The 20,377-nt window shown below is 41.3% G+C and overlaps 2 protein-coding genes and 1 gene segment (V, D, J or C); all 3 read right to left on the bottom strand.

The window, feature by feature from the left end:
* Positions 1-7,779, bottom strand: part of LOC110531687 (uncharacterized) — a 40,576-nt gene extending 32,797 nt beyond the window's left edge. For 2 of the 3 annotated variants that reach the window (XM_090183739.1, XM_090183740.1), the window contains exons 1-5: positions 7,073-7,779; positions 6,643-6,704; positions 1,583-1,735; positions 1,107-1,172; positions 384-512 (exon numbers count right to left, since the gene is read on the bottom strand). The gene's annotated coding sequence lies outside the window, so the exon portion shown is untranslated. The remainder of the gene's footprint in view (positions 1-383; positions 513-1,106; positions 1,173-1,582; positions 1,736-6,642; positions 6,705-7,072) is intronic. The other variant, XR_016483148.1, reaches the window with a different exon arrangement.
* Positions 7,780-9,424: 1,645 nt separating this feature from the next.
* Positions 9,425-12,634, bottom strand: LOC149980848 (uncharacterized). Its single transcript, XM_090185784.1, has 5 exons — positions 12,488-12,634; positions 12,028-12,372; positions 10,471-10,596; positions 10,045-10,079; positions 9,425-9,946 (listed from the first exon to the last, which is right to left on the bottom strand). The coding sequence occupies exons 1-5, from the start codon at positions 12,558-12,560 to the stop codon at positions 9,833-9,835; spliced, it is 693 nt and encodes a 230-aa protein (XP_090041910.1). The 5' UTR covers positions 12,561-12,634; the 3' UTR covers positions 9,425-9,832.
* Positions 12,635-17,898: 5,264 nt separating this feature from the next.
* LOC149980847 (Ig kappa chain V region K29-213-like) lies at positions 17,899-20,097 on the bottom strand. The segment is given in 4 exon segments: positions 17,899-18,059; positions 19,295-19,336; positions 19,491-19,835; positions 19,951-20,097. Coding segments are annotated over 4 exon segments (621 nt in total).
* Positions 20,098-20,377: the final 280 nt, after the last annotated feature.

The following is a 20,377-nucleotide window of genomic DNA, read 5'->3' as shown; positions in this document are numbered from 1 at the left end:
TCAGGTGCTGAATATGATATAATACAGAGATAAGGATAGATAAACTGATCATTCCATTGTATAATGAACATAATAACTTTTACTGACTTTTTCAAATCTCAATATATGGTATTTCAGGGGTAGGCAACCCTGTTCCTGCAGTGCCGCAGATATTACAGGATTTTGTACCAAATAAGCACCATACCTGCCCAACTGAGCTAATTGATCAGTTCAGCGATTGCCTAAATTGAACACACCTGGTGTACCAGGTTGGTTAAATAAAAACATGAAGTGCCTGTGGAACTCCAGGACCAGGGTTGCCTACACCTGCAATATGTCATGGGAAACATTTTCACTATGTAAGTGCAGTTAATAGCCGGCCCCATATGAAATGGGCTCCATACCTGTGTTTAGTCTGTTTGCATCTCTTCTGACCTTGAGAACCAGGATGAGGATGATTATCAGTAGAACAGCAGTTACAACACCCAGGATTACAATCAGTAGGAAGAGGTTCATGGTTCCATTTTCATCTCCTTCAAAACAGATTTAAATTAGATTCAGAACTATAAAAACTTCTACCCCATTTGCTACCAATAGAGAATTATCAGGTCGCTATACGATGCTGTTATAGTTTACTTTGTTTCCTTGATGCCCTTCCAGACTCCCTCTGTCTACCCAAGGACGTCAGAGGACAAAAATCAGTTAACAACCTAACTGAGGAACTCAATTTAACCTTGCGCAATACCCTAGATGCAGTTGCACCCCTAAAAACTAAAAACATTTCTCATAAGAAACTAGCTTCCTGGTATACAGAAAATACCCGAGCTCTGAAGCAAGCTTCCAGAAAATTGGAACGGAAATGGCGCCACACCAAACTGAAAGTCTTCCTACTAGCTTGGAAAGACAGTACCGTGCAGTATCAAAGAGCCCTTACTGCTGCTCGACCATCCTATTTTTTGAACTTAATTGAGGAAAATAAGACCAATCTGAAATTTATTTTTGATACTGTCGCAAAGCTAACTAAAAAGCAGCATTCCCCAAGTGAGGATGGCTTTCACTTCAGCAGTAATAAATTCATGAACTTCTTTGAGGAAAAGATCATAGTTATTAGAAAGCAAATTACGTACTCCTCTTTAAATCTGCGTATTCATTCAAAGCTGAATTGTCCTGAGTCTGCACAACTCTGCCAAGACCTAGGATCAAGAGAGACAATCAAGTGTTTTAGTATTATATCTCTTGACACAATTATGAAAATAATCATGGCCTCTAAACCTTCAAGCTGCATACTGGACCCTATTCCAACTAAACTACTGAAAGAGCTGCTTCCTGTGCTTGGCCCTCCTATGTTGAACATAATAAACGTCTCTCTATCCACCGGATGTGTACCAAAATCACTAAAAGTGGCAGTAATAAAGCCTCTCTTGAAAAAGCCAAACCTTGACCTAGAAAATATAAAAACTATCGGCCTATATCGAATCTTCCATTCCTCTCAATTATTTTAGAAAAGGCTGCCTTGAAGACAAACAATGTATACGAAATGCTTTAGTCTGGTTTTAGACCCCATCATAGCACTGAGACTGCACTTGTGAAGGTGGTAAATTACCTTTTAATGGCATCAGACCGAGGCTTTGCATCTGTCCTCGTGCTCCTTGACCTTAGTGCTGCTTTTGATACCATTGATCACCACATTCTTTTGGAGAGATTGGAAACCCAAATTGGTCTACACGGACAAGTTCTGGCCTGGTTTAGATCTTATCTGTCGGAAAGATATCAGTTTGTCTCTGTGAATGGTTTGTCCTCTGACAAATCAACTGTAAATTTCAATGTTCCTCAAGGTTCCGTTTTAGGACCACTATTGTTTTCACTATATATTTTACCTCTTGGGGATGTCATTCGAAAACACAATGTTAACTTTCACTGCTATGCGGATGACACACAGCTGTACAATTCAATGAAACATGGTGAAGCCCCAACATTACCCTCGCTAGAAGCCTGTGTTTCAGACATAAGGAAATGGATGGCTGCAAACGTTCTACTTTTAAACTCGGACAAAACAGAGATGCTTGTTCTAGGTCCCGAGAAACAAAGTGAACTTCTGTTGAATCTGACAATTAATCATAATGGTTGTACAGTCGTCTCAAATAAAACTGTGAATGACCTTGGCGTTACCATGGACCCCGATCTCTCTTTTGATGAACATATCAAGACTGTTTCAAGGACAACTTTTTTCCATCTACGTAACATTGCAAAAATCAGGAACTTTCTGTCCAAAAATGATGCAGAAAAATTAATCCATGCTTTTGTTACTTCTAGGTTAGACTACTGCAATGCTCTACTTTCCGGCTACCCGGATAAAGCAGTAAATAAACTTCAGTTAGTGCTAAATACGGCTGCTAGAATCCTGACTAGAACCCCAAAATGTTATCATATTACTCTGGCCTCCCTACACTGGCTTCCTGTCAAGGCAAGGGCTGATTTCAAGGTTTTACTGCTAACCTACAAAGCATTACATGGGCTTGCTCCTACCTATCTCTCTGATTTGGTCCTGCCGTACATACCTACATGTACGCTATGGTCACAAGACGCAGGCATCCTAATTGTCCCTAGAATTTCTAAGCAAACAGCTGGAGGCAGGTCTTTCTCCTATAGAGCTCAATTTTTATGGAATGGTCTGCCTACCCATGTGAGAGACGCAAACTTGTTCTCAACCTTTAAGTCTTTACTGAAGACTCATCTCTTCAGTGGGTCATATGATTGAGTGTAGGAGTGTGAAGGTGAACAGAAAGGCTCTGGAGCAACGAACCGCCCTTGCTGTCTCTGCCTGGCCAGTTCCCCTCATTCCACTTGGATTCTCTGCCTCTAACCCTATTACAGGGGCTGAGTCACTGGCTTACTGGTGCTCTTTCATGCCGTCCCTAGGAGGGGTGCGTCACTTGAGTGGGTTGAGTCACTGATGTGATCTTCCTGTCTGGGTCTGAGATCTTTGTGGGCTATACTCGGCCTTGTCTCAGGATGGTAAGTTGGTGGTTGAAGATATCCCTTTAGTGGTGTGGGGGATATGCTTTGGCAAAGTGGGTGGGGTTATATCCTTCCTGTTTGGCCCTGTCCAGGGGTATCATCGGATGGGGCCACAGTGTCTCCTGACCCCTCCTGTCTCAGCCTCCAGTATTTATGCTGCAGTAATTTATGTGTCGGGGCCTAGGGTCAGTTTGTTATATCTCGAGTACTTCTGTCTTATCCGGTGTCCTGTGTGAATTTAAGTATGTTCTCTCTAATTCTCTCTTTCTCTCTTTCTTTCTCTCTCTCAGAGGACCTGAGCCCTAGGACCATGCCTCAGGACTACCTGGCATGATGACTCCTTGCTGTCCCCAGTCCACCTGGCCGTGCTGCTGCTCCAGTTTCAACTGTTCTGCCTGTGATTATTATCATTTGACCATGCTGGTCATTCATGAACATTTGAACATCTTGGCCATGTTCTGCTATAATCTCCACCCGGCACAGCCAGAAGAGGACTGGCCACCCCTCATAGCCTGGTTCCTCTCTAGGTTTCTTCCTAGGTTTTGGCCTTTCTAGGGAGTTTTTCCAAGCCACCATGCTTCTACACCTGCATTGCTTGCTGTTTGAGGTTTTAGGCTGGGTTTCTGTACAGCACTTTGAGCATTTTGAGCTGATGTACGAAGGGCTATATATCTTTTTTTGATTTGATTTGATCTCGACATGTCAACTGTGTCTGGACTTCCTTGGGCAGTCCACTGCGGAATTGAATGCGGAGCGCCGGTTCATTCCATCCGCTGGAGGCTGCCACAGTCCGAAAGGTGAGGGCGTACTCAGCAGTGGTCTGGGCACCCTGCTGGAGATGGGAAAGTTGCTCACCTCCCTATCTGCTCTCTGGAGGATGGTTGAGGACCAACCTGAACAGAGCCATGAATCTCTTATAGGAACCCAGTTCCTCCTCTCTTCTTTCCCAGACGGCCGTAGCCCAATCCAGCGCCTGTCCGGTCAGCAGGGAAATAAGCGTGGCAACCTTGGACTTCTCGGTAATGGGGACTCCTGTCTGATAGCCAAAATAGACGGAGCACTAGAGTAGCAAGCCACATCATTTTGATGGAGTACCGTCATATTTATCTGGAAGGGACAGTCGGGCATCGCTGACCTGGGCGTAAGGCTGGGGAGGCTAGTGGGCTGGCTCACTGTGACAACCCGTGGTAGAACCCTCTGATAGCCAGTCAAACTCACATCAAAAGGTGTGAGTTTGACAGGCTCAGGATGCTGAAACGACAGCGACCATAATTCCTACTAGTTCACTCCCTGTAGGAGCGCACTTTCTGTAAAACACATAGACTGATAAAAAGACAGCAGTCACACACAGCATGATGTTATAGAATAATCAGTCCATTCATTAGGACATAATAAGCCAGTAGGTCTCAATCATAAGAACAAAAAAACAAAACCATTAGGCTAAGCATTTCCCAATCGAAATGTACAACTATTACTTCCCATTGCAAACATTGTTAGCACATTAAGCACACACACTAACAAGTGATCTAAATGTGAAATGCAACAATTTTTCAAACTCACATTATTTTCAAAGTGATAGCTAACAACAGCAAGCTAGCTGCAATTTCTTTTAAACCTTTATTTAACTAGGCAAGTCAGTTAAGAACAAATTCTTATTTTCAATGACAGCCTAGGAACAGTGGGTTACCTGCCTTTTCATGGGCAGAACGACAGATTTGTTCCTTGTAAGCTCAGGTATTTGAACTTGCAACTTTTTGGTTACTAGTTCAACACTCTAACAACTAGGCTACCCTGCCACCCCAAAATAACTGTTCCACTCACCAGATCATGATAATTTTGACAACTTATTTTTCAAAGTTCATCTTGAAACACGAATTAGCATCAACATCCTCTTTGATAACACCTGCTAAAGCTGCAACTAGCTAGCTTAGACTGTGGGAAAACTACTGCTCGCTATTGCATAGAGACCTGTCGGCCTTCAAGAAAGGCAGAATTTTCCATATATTTTTGAAAAAAATGTGACTCGTTTTGGGAAACTAGGTGTATGTCGCGCCTTACTACTTCACAATAGAAGCATATTAAAGTAAACTATTTTTTACATTAAAATGCTTTTTTTGGCGGAAATGCCTTCTGGAACATGATAACTTTTTTTGTCTTAACAAACTTGTATGCCGTCTGTAAATACGAAATAAAATGGTCACATTACGAGTCTAGTTTGTTTAACCACGGAAAAATACAGGAATCTTCCCACTAGCCATGATTTGTCTGAGATAATGGATGGGCTGGACCTGTCGAGAGATGATTTCGGATAGGTCTCTCATGTAGCGCGCTTCTGTCCATAATTTGAGCTGCTCAGTGTGTGTAGGTAATCTTTTCTAACACGTTTTGTTTTACAATATAACAAACAACTTTGATATTGTTGCTAATGCTCTCCACTCTCCATTTTCTGGAGGAACGAGCTTTGGAATCAGTGGAATGCCCAATGCCTGATAGCTAAGGAGATGGAGAAAATTCAGCCGTTTGATAATGCAGGGGGAGTTGAAAAGAGTAAACACAAAGGCTGTTGTATAAAACACTTGTCTCCGGATTATTTCTTAAAACTACGGGAAACCATGGGGACCGTGACAGAGAGGGAGAAGCTTTCATCCATGCATACTGGTAAGAGAGTCTGATTCGCTACATTTTCAGATATTATACATTTCTAATTTTGTTAGAAAGTAGTTTTCATTGCAAGTTAAAGCATTCTGTTAGCTAGCTAGCTAATGTTAACTGGCTCGCTAGCTAACGTTATGTATATGATCTGTGTAGTAATATTATTCAGAGCCATTTGCATTGCTAGTTATAGCCTAATGCTAGCTAGCTAGATATCATTGAATCTAGTTGGTTAGCTTTAACTACCTAGATTCATGCAGGGTAGTAACATTATGAGCTAGGATTATGGTACATTGTTTAACTATCTAGCTGGCTGTGTGTAAACAAAAGACGCCAATATGCAAGTAACCATTTTACTGTACAGTTTACACCTTCTGTATGTGACAAATAAAACTTGATTTTAGTTGATATAGTGTGGGCCCGATGTCCACAGGTGGGGGTCCACAGGTGGGGGTTGTGTTTACCAGAGATGGCAATGTGAAGAACAACATTACCTGCACCAAAGTCAAATTAGGATATAACTTTAGGCCAACGAGACAGTGACCAAGTTATAAAATTCTTCAGAATAATGCCTTGCTTTTATTTAGTCACACTCACAACCTTAAGCTATTTTCTGTAATTAGCTTGCCATTAACTTGTAAATTACGATCTTGTTGTAATTTTATTTTCCTGTAATAATGAATACAAATTAGTTAACCTTTCTGATCTCCCCATCCCGGATCCGGGTTCGTGAATACAGACTCAAGCTCATTACCATAACGCAACGTTAACTATTCATGAAAATCGCAAATCAAATGAAATAAATATGCTAGCTCTCAAGCTTAGCCTTTTGTTAACAACACTGTCATCTCAGATTTTCAAAATATGCTTCTCAACCATTGCAAAACAATCATTTGTGTAACAGTATTGATGGCTAACGTAGCATTTAGCATTAGCATTCAGCTGGCAACATTTACACAAAAAAACAGAAAAGCATTCAAAAAAATCATTTACCTTTGAAGAACTTCAGATGTTTTCATTGAGGAGACTCTCAGATAGCAAATGTTCAGTTTTTCCTGAAAGATTATTTGTTTAGGACAAATCGCTCCGTTTTCTGCGTCACGTTTAGCTATGAAAAAACCCCTGTATCCAGGATTGTGTAAATCTATCAGCAAGCTCATTAGCATAACACAACGTTAACTATTTATGAAAATCGCAAATGAAATGAAATAAATATGCCATATCTCAAGCTTAGCCTTTTGTAAACAACACTGTCATCTCAGATTTTCAAAATATGCTTCTCAACCATAGGAAAACAATCATTTGTGTAAAAGTAGCTAGCTAGAGTTAGCATTTCGCGTTAGCATTTAGCGTTAGCATTAGCGTTAGCATCCAGCACGCAACATTAACAAAAACATAAAAGCCTTCAAATAAAATCATTTACCTTTGAAGAACTTCTGATGTTTTCAATGAGGATACTCTCAGTTAGATAGCAGATGCTCAGTTTTTCCAAAAAGATTCCTTGTGTATTAGAAATAGCTCCGTTTTATACATCACATTTGGCTACCAAAAAAAATCCATAAATTCAGTCCTCAAAACGCAAACTTTTTTCCAAATTAACTCCATAATATCGACTGAAAACATGGCAGACGTTGTTTAGAATCAATCCTCAAGGTGTTTTTCACATATCTCTTCATTGATACATCGTTCTTGGAAACATGGTTTCTCTCCTGAATCCCAGGAGAAAATGCCTGCACCTGAAGATTACGCACAAATTTAGACAAAGGACACCGGGCGGACCTCTGGAAAATGTAGTCTCTTATGGCCAATCTTCCAATGATATGCCTACAAATACGTCACAATGCTGCTAAGACCTTGGGCGAACGACAGAAAGTGTAGGCTCATTCGTTGCGCAATCACAGCCATATAAGGAGAGAATGGAAAACAGAGCTTCAGAAATTCTGCTAATTCCTGGGTGATGCATCATCTTGGTTTCGCCTGTAGAATGAGTTCTGGGGCACTTACAGACAAAATCTTTGCAGATTCTGAAACTTCAGAGTGTTTTCTTTCCAAAACTGTCAAGAATATGCATAGTCGAGCATCTTTTCGTGACAAAATATCGCGCTTAAAACGGGAACGTTTTTTATCCAAAAATGAAATAGCGCCCCTAGAGCTCTAACTGGTTAAAGTTAAAATGTTGTCAGCTATATAATGTCATGACTGGATCAGAATGGGTCAGATCAGACTGGTGGAGTGTGTGTGTGTGTGTGTGTGGGGGGGGGGTGACAGTAACCAGGCCTCTGTCTCTCCCCAGAGGGTTGAGACGGGGAGCTGCTGGATGGCCAACATTCACACCCTGCTGTAAATCTCTGGAGGAGGATTTACCCTTTTAGTTTCAACCAAAGGAATGCCTTTGCAGCCAAAAACTGCAACTTCCAAAAACTCCCCTCTCAGACATTCACTGGTACGGCTAAGTAGCTGTTCTTAGTAAACAGCTCATTGGAGACCGGAAAACTGAGAAGAAGGATATTGTGACCTCTGGTGGACAATCAGAGCGCGTAAACATCTTTCCGAGAAGACTTGGTTCCGACGGAAATAAATGACGAACGAACAGCATTCAACACGTAAGTACATTAATTATTTTCTTATTCCGAACGGGCGACGGTTCATATGCAAGGCATATGATTAATGTGAGGACAGTCCTAGAATGTATCCACAATAAATGTCCCTTTTTCATTATCTCTCTATTTTACACACACGCGTCTCCATCTCTGTGTAATAAGCCATCATATCTTGTCAGTCCGCTAGAGACCTTTGTCTCGTGTAAGTGTGTTTTTGTGTTCTGTGTTATTACTTAGTTAGTAAATACATAATTCAACCAATCTGTGTCGTACTGAATGATGAGTAAAGCTGGGGTTCTTGCAGATCCAAGAAGGTTACGACTGTTCAGAATGACACTAATATGAGGTAATGATTAATAAGTGACTGTTATCGATATATAACATATATCTTCTGGAGTTTAATCGTTAAACAATTTCTTCCATGGTGCCCTAAATCCTAATGAGTTAATTGTTACATGATTCAGGGTGGCAAGGTAGCCTAGTGGTTAGAGCGTTGGACTAGTAACCAAAAGGTTGCAAGTTCAAATCCCTGAGCTGACAAGGTACCAATCTGTTGTTCTGCCCCTGAGCCACTGTTCCTAGGCTGTCCTTGAAGGTAAGAATTTGTTCTTAACTGACTTGCCTAGCTAAATAAAGGTAAAACATTTAATCGAGTAACAATTTAACATAGTTAGTTGATTAAATAAAAAAGTCTTCAGATTAATGTAAGTCAATTCACGGCAGTGGAAACTTCTGACCACAGAGATCTTTGTATGAGATGTTTGTTATTTTCATCCCTTTTAATAGCAGCGAGGTGACACTGACCACAGGCCGGGTTGTTTTCCATCCCTGTTCATACCAGCGAGGTGACACTAACCACAGGCCGAGGGTGTAGCGTCTGCAGCGAATGCATCAAATGAGAGTCTGGGGATTGACACCCGCCTCTGTACAGAGAGGCCCAGTGATGTTCACCTCAGCAGGTCTCACTCATCACTGAGCTGCTCCTCCCTGTCATTCACACCACAGGAAGTGACGCGTTCCTCACTGGCACTTCCTCTACCTCAGACTCCAAATATTATTCTCCATATAAGGCAACTAGCTGCTTTTCAGAAAAGGTGGCTGTGATCTGTGCAGTGAAGACATGAAACCCTAAGCGGTGAATAACATCATGACAAACAACAATTTGACAGTTTTGCTTAAACTCTAATTTTTATTAAGTAATCAATGTAATACAATTGTCCAATGCTGGGTACTTTGTCCTTTACGGCCAACTTATTAAAGAATAACCAAATCACTAATAAACACAACAGAGAACTAAGCTAAGAGAGGCCAAAAGAGGCAACTACTCCTCTGTGGCCATTACACAGTTGTGGTTTGAGTCTAACTCCCCCTCTCTAACCACCCCTGTACCACTGAACTGTGTGGCCTAACAGAGTGGAAGAGGGCTACAGAGGCCCTGAGGTACAATGTACAGAAACTACAGAGATATTTACTGATTTACATTTCAATACATTTGATTTAACTACACATACAATAAAGGAAGATTTAAACTTGTATTCAAAGATATGGCAAACCACTTGTCCTCCTCTCCATCCTCCACTTTGTCATCTTGTAACAGCATACACTACATGGGGGTCCAGCTCCTTCGCTCTTCTTCTCTCCTTTTTCTTGGAGGTGAAATTCAGGGCGGCATAATTAATTGCATCAGGATCGTGGTTCTGTACATTTGGAAACACCATAACATACAATTATAATTTACACTGTTTCTGAATTGCTTATATTTTCAAAATGATTTCACTGAACAAATAGCATTTACCTGATAATTTTGTAGTTGTTGTTGCGAGTCAGGTCCTGAATATGATATAAAACAGAGATGAGAGAAGATATCAACTGATCATTCCAATGTAGTGTTCACAAAATAACTTTTACTGACTCTTTCCATTCTCAGTGTACAGTATGTCAGGGGTAGGCAACCCTGTTCCTGGAGTGTCACAGGTATTGCAGGATTTTGTTCCAAATAAGCACCGCACCTTCCTAACTGAGCTAATTGATCAGTTCATTGATTTCCTAAATTCAACATACCTAGTCTTCCAGGTCGGTTAAACTAAAAACATGATGTTTCTGCGGCACTCCAGGACCAGGGTTGCCTACCCCTGAAATATATCACCTGCAATATGTCATGTGAAACATTTTCTATGTAAGTGTAGTTAATAGCAGGCCCCATATGAAATGGGCTCCATACCTGTGTTTAGTCTTTTTGCATCTCTTCTGACCTTGAGAACCAGGATGAAGATGATTATCAATATAACAGCAGTTACAACACCCAGGATTACAACCAGTAGGAAGAGCTTCATGGTTCCATCTTCCTCTATTACAAAACAGATTTAAATTAGAATCAGAACTATACAAACGTTCACCCCGTTTGCTACCAATAGATAATTATCAGTTCACTATACGATGCTGTTATACTTTGTTTCTATTCTGTGGTACTTTAAAACCTCTTACTTCTACCTCCTCCTTTTTCGAACATTCTGTTAAAAATCGCGCAACTTTTCAGCGTCCTGCTACTCATGCCAGGAATATAGTATATGCATATGATTAGTATGTGTGGATAGAAAACACTCTGAAGTTTCTAAAACTGGTTAAATCACGGCTGTGACTATAACAGATTGTGTGTTTCATTGAAAAACGCAAGAAAGACTGCTCTCTGAAAGCTAAAAATAATTTCCATAAGTCACTTTCATGGGTTGTTAAAAGAGGACAAAATGTAATATCGACCTGCATGCAATTCATACAAATTCCACACGATGTCGCCATTGTCGTCATTTTCAATTGAATTTTTTGTTGGAAAATCCAAGTATGTGGCATCCGTTTCTTCCAGTCTCCACCAGGACGCTGTAAATGTGGACAATGGCAGCCATTGATTTGCAGACGAGGAGCTATTGAATATACATCGCCCTGTAATCATTTTGATAGATTATAAACGTTTACTAATACCTAAAGTTGGATTACAAAAGGATTTAGAAGTGTTTTGTGAAAGTTTATCGTCGACTTTTTTAATTTTAAAAAATGATGCAGCGTTAAAAAACGATGTTTTTTTCTGAATGACACAGCTTCCATAGAAAGCTATTTTGGGTATATATGGACCGATTTAAACGAAAAAAAAGACCCAATAGTGATGTTTATGGGGCATATAGGAGTGCCAAGAAAGAAGCTCGTCAAAGGTAATGAATGTTTTATATTTTATTTCTGCGTTTTGTGCTGCGTCGGATAAGCAGAGTCTTTGTTTACGTCGCATTCAGGCATTTTCAGGTGGTGCATGCTATCAGATAATACCTTCTCATGCTTTCGCCGAAAAGCATTTTAAAAATCTGACTTGTTGGCTAGGTTCACAACGAGTGTAGCTTTAATTCAATACCCTGCTTGTGAATTTTGATCAAGGTTTGAGTTTTAACGAGTACATTTAGCATTTAGCGTAGCGCATTTGCATTTCCAGGTGCCTACTTGAGACATATGCGTCTCAAGTAGAATCAAGAAGTTAATGGTATATCATGTTAAGACATTTCTGAAAGATTCTCACTTAAAATTACAGAATTAACATACCTTCTCCATAGAGCTCTGTAGAGTCTTCATAATCTTTGTGACCTTATGAACAATTAGGTAATTTAGATATTCTACTGTTATTCAAACTGGGATATGATAGTATTGTATCTCTAACATTTAGTCAAAATATATCATATACCTAGAATAAATGGTTGTGCATTTGGTGTCATAGCAGACAATGTATTGAAAAGGTTACCTTGGACCTTCAGGACAGTCGCGTTGGTGAAGATGAAATAGTTATCCGACATTCCACAGAAGTACACACCAGAATCAGCTACTTCCACCTCTGTGATTGTGAGAAAGATAGTTATGTTGGTCATGACCATTTTCATATGATTGCCCTGAAATCCATTTGGATGACTAACAGTTGTCAGAGAGCTCCACATATACGTGATGCACAGCGGCTCTGAGCCGTTGACTTGCTTGAACCAGCCAACTTGTCCGGGTGTTTTAAGCACATTGATGCATTGCAGGGTGACATTCTCTCCTGAATGTACCACCCTTAAGGGTGGAGGAGAGACACACACAACACGGGTCAGATCTGAAAGAGCGAGAACAAAAGTTAAGAAAGAGTTGTGAGTAAAACGTCACAACTATGTGAGAGACCAAATCTATTGATGAATCACAAAATCTGAACTGAAGATACAGTCACTTACAGAAGCCGTAGAGGACGAGAGCTGGTACATATATGCGTTCCATTCTGTGTTTAGATCTACACTGCCAGACCATGAATGAAGGACTGAATCCTCAAATAAGAGAGATGAAAGTAATTTGAGATTATGGGCGGGACATAATGACAACCATAGCTGAATACAATGACCACAGATACACATAATCTTATCACCAACCACTGATGTTCCACTCTTGCATTTGGTTTGATAGAGAGAATGATAAGATTTTTTAGATGTAGAGTGTAGTTTATCATCATTGAGATTTGCAGACTTTTAAATAGTCATAATTGATCAAACGTACAGTTGGTCAAACATATTTTGTCCACTTTAAAGTAAAAGTGTCTGGATTACAATAGATATTCGACATTTAAATCCGTTCTCACTGTGAGATTATCCTCACAGTTGGGTTTATTTATTGTCGTGGGCAGAAGGACCTCCTGGAGTAGTTAACTATTGGCTGGAATTGGTGGTAGTTTGCTAATATGGGCACTCTTGACTGCACCAATAGATCACTGAATTTAGGAACTCTTGCAATTGGCAGGAGCAGTGTGTTGCAGTTGACCCATAGTATACCTGTAACATATACGCCTGGGGTGAGAAAGCAGGTACAGAAGGTGAGTTAAATACTGAACAGATGCAAAAGAACAGTACTGAACGTGAGAGAAAACCTATATCTGATGACTAAATAAAGGGGGAGTAAACAGGGTATTGATAAAGTCTAGGTGTGCCTAATGATGGGGAGTGGGTGTGCATAATGATGGTTGCCAGTTGTGCGTAATGATGGGTTGCCAGGATCGGTGGTTAGTAAACCAGCGACATCGAGCCCCAGAGAGGTGGAGCGGAAGTAGACGTGACAATACCTTAAAGGCAGTGGCGAACCATGGCGATTGGACCTAGTTCTTAAAATGGGGAAAAATATTTTCCAAAACATTGTACCAAACTCAAAAATCAAGAACATCTGAGATAGCACCCACACTAACTTTAGCATCAACAACAGCCACATTGCTTACACTACCTATGGTAGCCTAACACTATCACCAAAAGAGACAACAGGAGCGCTGTTTCAACAGGATGTGCGTTTCACAGGCTCAGAATGCTGAAATGACAGTGACCGTAATACCTACCAGCTACAGCTAATGGGGATCCTAATTTTAAAAAAATAAAAAATTAATACCAAGCTCACTCCATGTAAGAGAGTGCACATTTTGCAAAAATACATAGGGCCGATAGAAAGACAGCAGTCACACACAGCATGATGCCAAAGAATAAGCAGACCATTCACTCTGATATAATATCCAGTAGGTCCCATTCATAAGAACACAAAAAACTATTTCCCAATCCTAATGTACAACTATTATAGCACACACAAACCAGTGATTTAATGGTTAAATGCAACGGTGTTTCACTCTCATAAAACACACTAGTCTACAACAAACACTAAGCTAGCTTAAACTGTGGGAAAACTACTGCTCGCTATGATTCGAATCATGATTCGAGAAAGGCGGAAGTTTCCGTATGTTTTTGTAAAAATGTGAAATGGACTTGGGAGGAGTTATTAGACGGAGCAGGACCCTGGACACAGCCGGGGGAGTATTGCAGTCCTAAGAAGGAGTTAGAGGCAGCGAAAGTGGAACGGCGATACTATAAGTAGAAATACCGGAGAATAGAGGAACCTCAACGATATGAAGGCACACGGCTAGCACGGAAGCCCGAGAGGTAGCCCCAATACATTTTTTGGGGTGGGGCACATGAGGAGATTGCATGAGTCAGGTAGGAGACCTGAGCTTTCTGTGGGGAGCTCGTTACTGGTCAGGCACCGTGTTATGCGATAGAGCGCACGGTGTCTCCAGTGCGCCGGCTCTGCGTACTGTGTCTCCAGTGCGCCTTCACAGTCCAGTACGTCCTGTGCCTGCTCCCTGCACTCGCCCTGAGGTGTATGTCACCAGCCCAGTACCACCAGTGCCGACACCACGCACCAGGCTTCCAGTGCGCCTCCAGGGTCCAGTACACCCTGTTCCTGCTCCTCGCACTCGCCCTGAGGTGCGTGTCCCCAGCCTGGTACCACCAGTGCCGGCACCACGCACCAGGCCTACAGTACGCCTCGGCAGTCCAGTACGCCCTGTTCCTCCTCCCCGCACTCGCCCTGAGGTGCATGTCCCCAGCCCGGTACCACCAGTGCCGGCACCACGCACCAGGCCTACAGTGCGCCTCCAGGGTCCAGTACGCCCTGTTCCTGCTCTTCGCACTCGCCCTGAGGTGCGTGTCCCCAGCCCGGTACCACCAGTGCCGCCACTACGCACCAGGCCTACAGTGCGCATCGGCAGTCCAGAGAGTCCGGCGACAGTAGCCAGTCCAGAGCGTCCGGCGACAGTAGCCAGTCCAGAGCGTCCGGCGACAGTAGCCAGTCCAGAGCGTCCGGCGACAGTAGCCAGTCCAGAGTGTCCGGCGACAGTACCCAGTCCAGAGCGTCTGGCGACAGTACCCAGTCCAGAGCTTCCGGCTACAGTTCACAACCTCCGGAACCTCGATGGGCCACAGTCCGGAACCTCCAACGACGGGCCACAGTCCGGAACCCCCAGCGACGGTCCCCAGCCCGGGGTCTCCAGCGACGGCCCCCAGTCCGGGGTCTCCAGCGACGGTCCCCAGTCCAGAACATTCAGCGATGATCCACGCAGCGAGGGTCTCCAGCCTGGGGCCTACAGCGAGGATCCGCAGTCCAGAGCCTTCGACAATGATCCACGGGTCAGTGATACAAGAGCGGACTCAGTGTAAAGAAGGGGTGTGGCATCCAGAACCAGAGCAGCCACCAAAGTTAGATGCCCACCCCTACCATATGGGTTTAGGTTTGCGGCCGGGAGTCCGCACCTTTGGGGGGGGTTACTGTCACGCTTTGACCTTAGTTATCTTTGTTTTCTTTATTATTTTGGTTAGGTCAGGGTGTGCTTTTGTCTTGTCTAGGATTTTTGTATATTTATGGGGCTTTGGTATGTCTAGGTAAATGTAGGTGAATGGTGGCCTGAATTGGTTCCCAATTAGAGGCAGCTGTTTATTGTTGTCTCTGATTGGGGATCCTATTTAGGTTGCCATTTTCCATTTTGGTTTTGTGGGTAATTGTCTATGTGTAGTTGCATGTCAGCACTCGTGTTATAGCTTAACGTTCGTTTTGTTATTTTGTTAGTTTGTTTAGTGTTCTTCGTTTAAATAAAGAAGAATGTATTCATATCACGCTGCGCCTTGGTCTCCTCGTTATGACGAATGTGACACCAAGAGATAGACAAAAGGCAGGTCGGGGACAGGCAAGCGTTCATAGCCAGGGCAGAGTCCAAAACAGTACAGGGTGGCAGGCAGGCTCGAGGTCAGCCGCAGGCAGAGTGGTCAGGCAGGCGGGCTCGGAGTCAGGGCAGGCAATGGTCAAAACCAGGAGGATGAGGAAAAAAAGAGACTGGGAAAACCAGGAGCTGAGAAAAAAAATGGTTTACTTGGCAAACAAGATGAACTGGCACAGACAGACAGAAAACACAGGTATAAATACACAGGGGATAAGTGGGGAAGATGGGCGACACCTGAAGGGGGGTTGGAGACAAGCACAAGGACAGGTGAAACAGATCAGGGTGTGACACACTGCATCGTTCACACCTTCTGTATCCTGTGCATGTGACAAATAAACCTAGATTTTATTTGATATAGTATGTTTACCAGAGACGGTAATGTGAATAACAACATGACCTGCACCAACGTCAAATTAGGATATAAGAGACAGCCTCCAATTTCTTAAATTATCCTGTATAATACCCTGCTTTTAGAACCGTAAACTATTTTCTGTAATTAGCTCGCCATTAACTTGTAAATAATGATCTTGTTATGATTTTATTTTCCTGAAATAATGAACACAAATTAGTTCAAGTTAAAACGTTGTCAGCTATATGATATGGTCATTATTTGGGTAGGTGGGTAGGTGCTCTCTTGTAGGTGTACTAAAACATTCAAGGGACATTTTCTCAAAAGTGGGGTTTCAAGTTGATTGATCAACTTTCAAAGCAGAATTACTTTCCCATTGTTCCTCAACTGTAGTGTATGATATACCATTTTCTAGCTCTGAGTATCTACTTTTATCCAATGTCAAAATCACAATTTCAAATGTTGCTGCTTTTCAAATATTATTGAAAAGATTAAATAGATATTAAAAGGATATTCATATAAAAAATCTACAACAATTATTTTATAAATTCTTAGGCCTTCTCTAAATGCGTAGGCCTTGACCGTTCCTTACTGCCTAAAGGGGAGTGGGTTGCTAAAACAACAATATGCTTCTACACCTGCATTGCTTGCTGTTTGGGGTTTTAGGCTGGGTTTCTGTACAGCACTTTGAGATATCAGCTGATGTACGAAGGGCTATATAAATACATTTGATTTGATTTGATATCTATCCTCTGAAAATGAAGGCCAGGCTTTTGCTAAACTTTTACACTTCATCCAAAAAAGTGAAATTCTAACCTTCGCTGCATTACATTTGAGAGCATAGATAATATAAGATCAACACAATAGTGTCAGCCCAACAGGATGCTCAGCTCTGTCCAGCCAGTCTCTTCTGGGTTATGTGGATTAGGTCAAGCCACCACAGGGGCACTTACTGTAGCCCACCTTCAGCATATCCTCGCTGTTCACTGCAGAAACTCTGAAATCTGCTGAAATGCTATGCATCTCAGAAACTAAATAACCTCATTTGAGAAGTGTTGTTCTACAGAGGTAGACTGTTCCACTCAAGACACAGGTTTCAAAGAAGATGATAGCTATTAGGATGTTCGCACCACCGTGCACATTTTTCTTCTTGGAGAGATGGGTATATTTTATTTACTTTTGTTATGATGGCATGTTCAGTATACCTTTTTTTTTACTCAGAAACTTTTGGCCATAGCCTTCATCAGGGAGTACAATGATCAAATACATTTTATTACAACTCGCAGACACTTTTTTATGTAATACATGTATCACTAGCCACTTTAACTATGCCACTTTGTTTACATACTCATCTCATATGTATCTACTGTACTCGATACCATCTACTGCATTTTGCCTATGCCGCTCTGTACCATCACTAATTCATATATTTTTATGTACATATTCTTTATCCCTTTACACTTGTGTGTATAAGGTAGTAGTTTTGGAATTGTTAGCTAGATTACTCGTTGGTTATTACTGCATTGTCGGAACTAGAAGCACAAGCATTTCGCTACACTCGCATTAACATCTGCTAACCATGTGTATGTGACAAATAAAATGTGATTTGATTTGAATAAAAACATGAAGTGCCTGCGGCACTCCAGGACCAGGGTTGCCTACCCCTGAAATATATCACCTGCAATATGTCATGTGAAACATTTTCTATGTAAGTGTAGTTAATAGCAGGCCCCATATGAAATGGGCTCCATACCTGTGTTTAGTCTTTTTGCATCTCTTCTGACCTTGAGAACCAGGATGAAGATGATTATCAATATAACAGCAGTTACAACACCCAGGATTACAACCAGTAGGAAGAGCTTCATGGTTCCATCTTCCTCTATTACAAAACAGATTTAAATTAGAATCAGAACTATACAAACGTTCACCCCGTTTGCTACCAATAGATAATTATCAGTTCACTATACGATGCTGTTATACTTTGTTTCTATTCTGTGGTACTTTAAAACCTCTTACTTCTACCTCCTCCTTTTTCGAACATTCTGTTAAAAATCGCGCAACTTTTCAGCGTCCTGCTACTCATGCCAGGAATATAGTATATGCATATGATTAGTATGTGTGGATAGAAAACACTCTGAAGTTTCTAAAACTGGTTAAATCACGGCTGTGACTATAACAGATTGTGTGTTTCATTGAAAAACGCAAGAAAGACTGCTCTCTGAAAGCTAAAAATAATTTCCATAAGTCACTTTCATGGGTTGTTAAAAGAGGACAAAATGTAATATCGACCTGCATGCAATTCATACAAATTCCACACGATGTCGCCATTGTCGTCATTTTCAATTGAATTTTTTGTTGGAAAATCCAAGTATGTGGCATCCGTTTCTTCCAGTCTCCACCAGGACGCTGTAAATGTGGACAATGGCAGCCATTGATTTGCAGACGAGGAGCTATTGAATATACATCGCCCTGTAATCATTTTGATAGATTATAAACGTTTACTAATACCTAAAGTTGGATTACAAAAGGATTTAGAAGTGTTTTGTGAAAGTTTATCGTCGACTTTTTTAATTTTAAAAAATGATGCAGCGTTAAAAAACGATGTTTTTTTCTGAATGACACAGCTTCCATAGAAAGCTATTTTGGGTATATATGGACCGATTTAAACGAAAAAAAAGACCCAATAGTGATGTTTATGGGGCATATAGGAGTGCCAAGAAAGAAGCTCGTCAAAGGTAATGAATGTTTTATATTTTATTTCTGCGTTTTGTGCTGCGTCGGATAAGCAGAGTCTTTGTTTACGTCGCATTCAGGCATTTTCAGGTGGTGCATGCTATCAGATAATACCTTCTCATGCTTTCGCCGAAAAGCATTTTAAAAATCTGACTTGTTGGCTAGGTTCACAACGAGTGTAGCTTTAATTCAATACCCTGCTTGTGAATTTTGATCAAGGTTTGAGTTTTAACGAGTACATTTAGCATTTAGCGTAGCGCATTTGCATTTCCAGGTGCCTACTTGAGACATATGCGTCTCAAGTAGAATCAAGAAGTTAATGGTATATCATGTTAAGACATTTCTGAAAGATTCTCACTTAAAATTACAGAATTAACATACCTTCTCCATAGAGCTCTGTAGAGTCTTCATAATCTTTGTGACCTTATGAACAATTAGGTAATTTAGATATTCTACTGTTATTCAAACTGGGATATGATAGTATTGTATCTCTAACATTTAGTCAAAATATATCATATACCTAGAATAAATGGTTGTGCATTTGGTGTCATAGCAGACAATGTATTGAAAAGGTTACCTTGGACCTTCAGGACAGTCGCGTTGGTGAAGATGAAATAGTTATCCGACATTCCACAGAAGTACACACCAGAATCAGCTACTTCCACCTCTGTGATTGTGAGAAAGATAGTTATGTTGGTCATGACCATTTTCATATGATTGCCCTGAAATCCATTTGGATGACTAACAGTTGTCAGAGAGCTCCACATATACGTGATGCACAGCGGCTCTGAGCCGTTGACTTGCTTGAACCAGCCAACTTGTCCGGGTGTTTTAAGCACATTGATGCATTGCAGGGTGACATTCTCTCCTGAATGTACCACCCTTAAGGGTGGAGGAGAGACACACACAACACGGGTCAGATCTGAAAGAGCGAGAACAAAAGTTAAGAAAGAGTTGTGAGTAAAACGTCACAACTATGTGAGAGACCAAATCTATTGATGAATCACAAAATCTGAACTGAAGATACAGTCACTTACAGAAGCCGTAGAGGACGAGAGCTGGTACATATATGCGTTCCATTCTGTGTTTAGATCTACACTGCCAGACCATGAATGAAGGACTGAATCCTCAAATAAGAGAGATGAAAGTAATTTGAGATTATGGGCGGGACATAATGACAACCATAGCTGAATACAATGACCACAGATACACATAATCTTATCACCAACCACTGATGTTCCACTCTTGCATTTGGTTTGATAGAGAGAATGATAAGATTTTTTAGATGTAGAGTGTAGTTTATCATCATTGAGATTTGCAGACTTTTAAATAGTCATAATTGATCAAACGTACAGTTGGTCAAACATATTTTGTCCACTTTAAAGTAAAAGTGTCTGGATTACAATAGATATTCGACATTTAAATCCGTTCTCACTGTGAGATTATCCTCACAGTTGGGTTTAT

Source organism: Oncorhynchus mykiss, chromosome 9, assembly GCF_057628025.1.
Source record: "Oncorhynchus mykiss isolate SJ-2025 chromosome 9, ASM5762802v1, whole genome shotgun sequence".
NCBI classification, from domain to species: Eukaryota; Metazoa; Chordata; class Actinopteri; order Salmoniformes; family Salmonidae; genus Oncorhynchus; species Oncorhynchus mykiss.
This window is presented reverse-complemented; position numbering and strand designations above follow the sequence as displayed.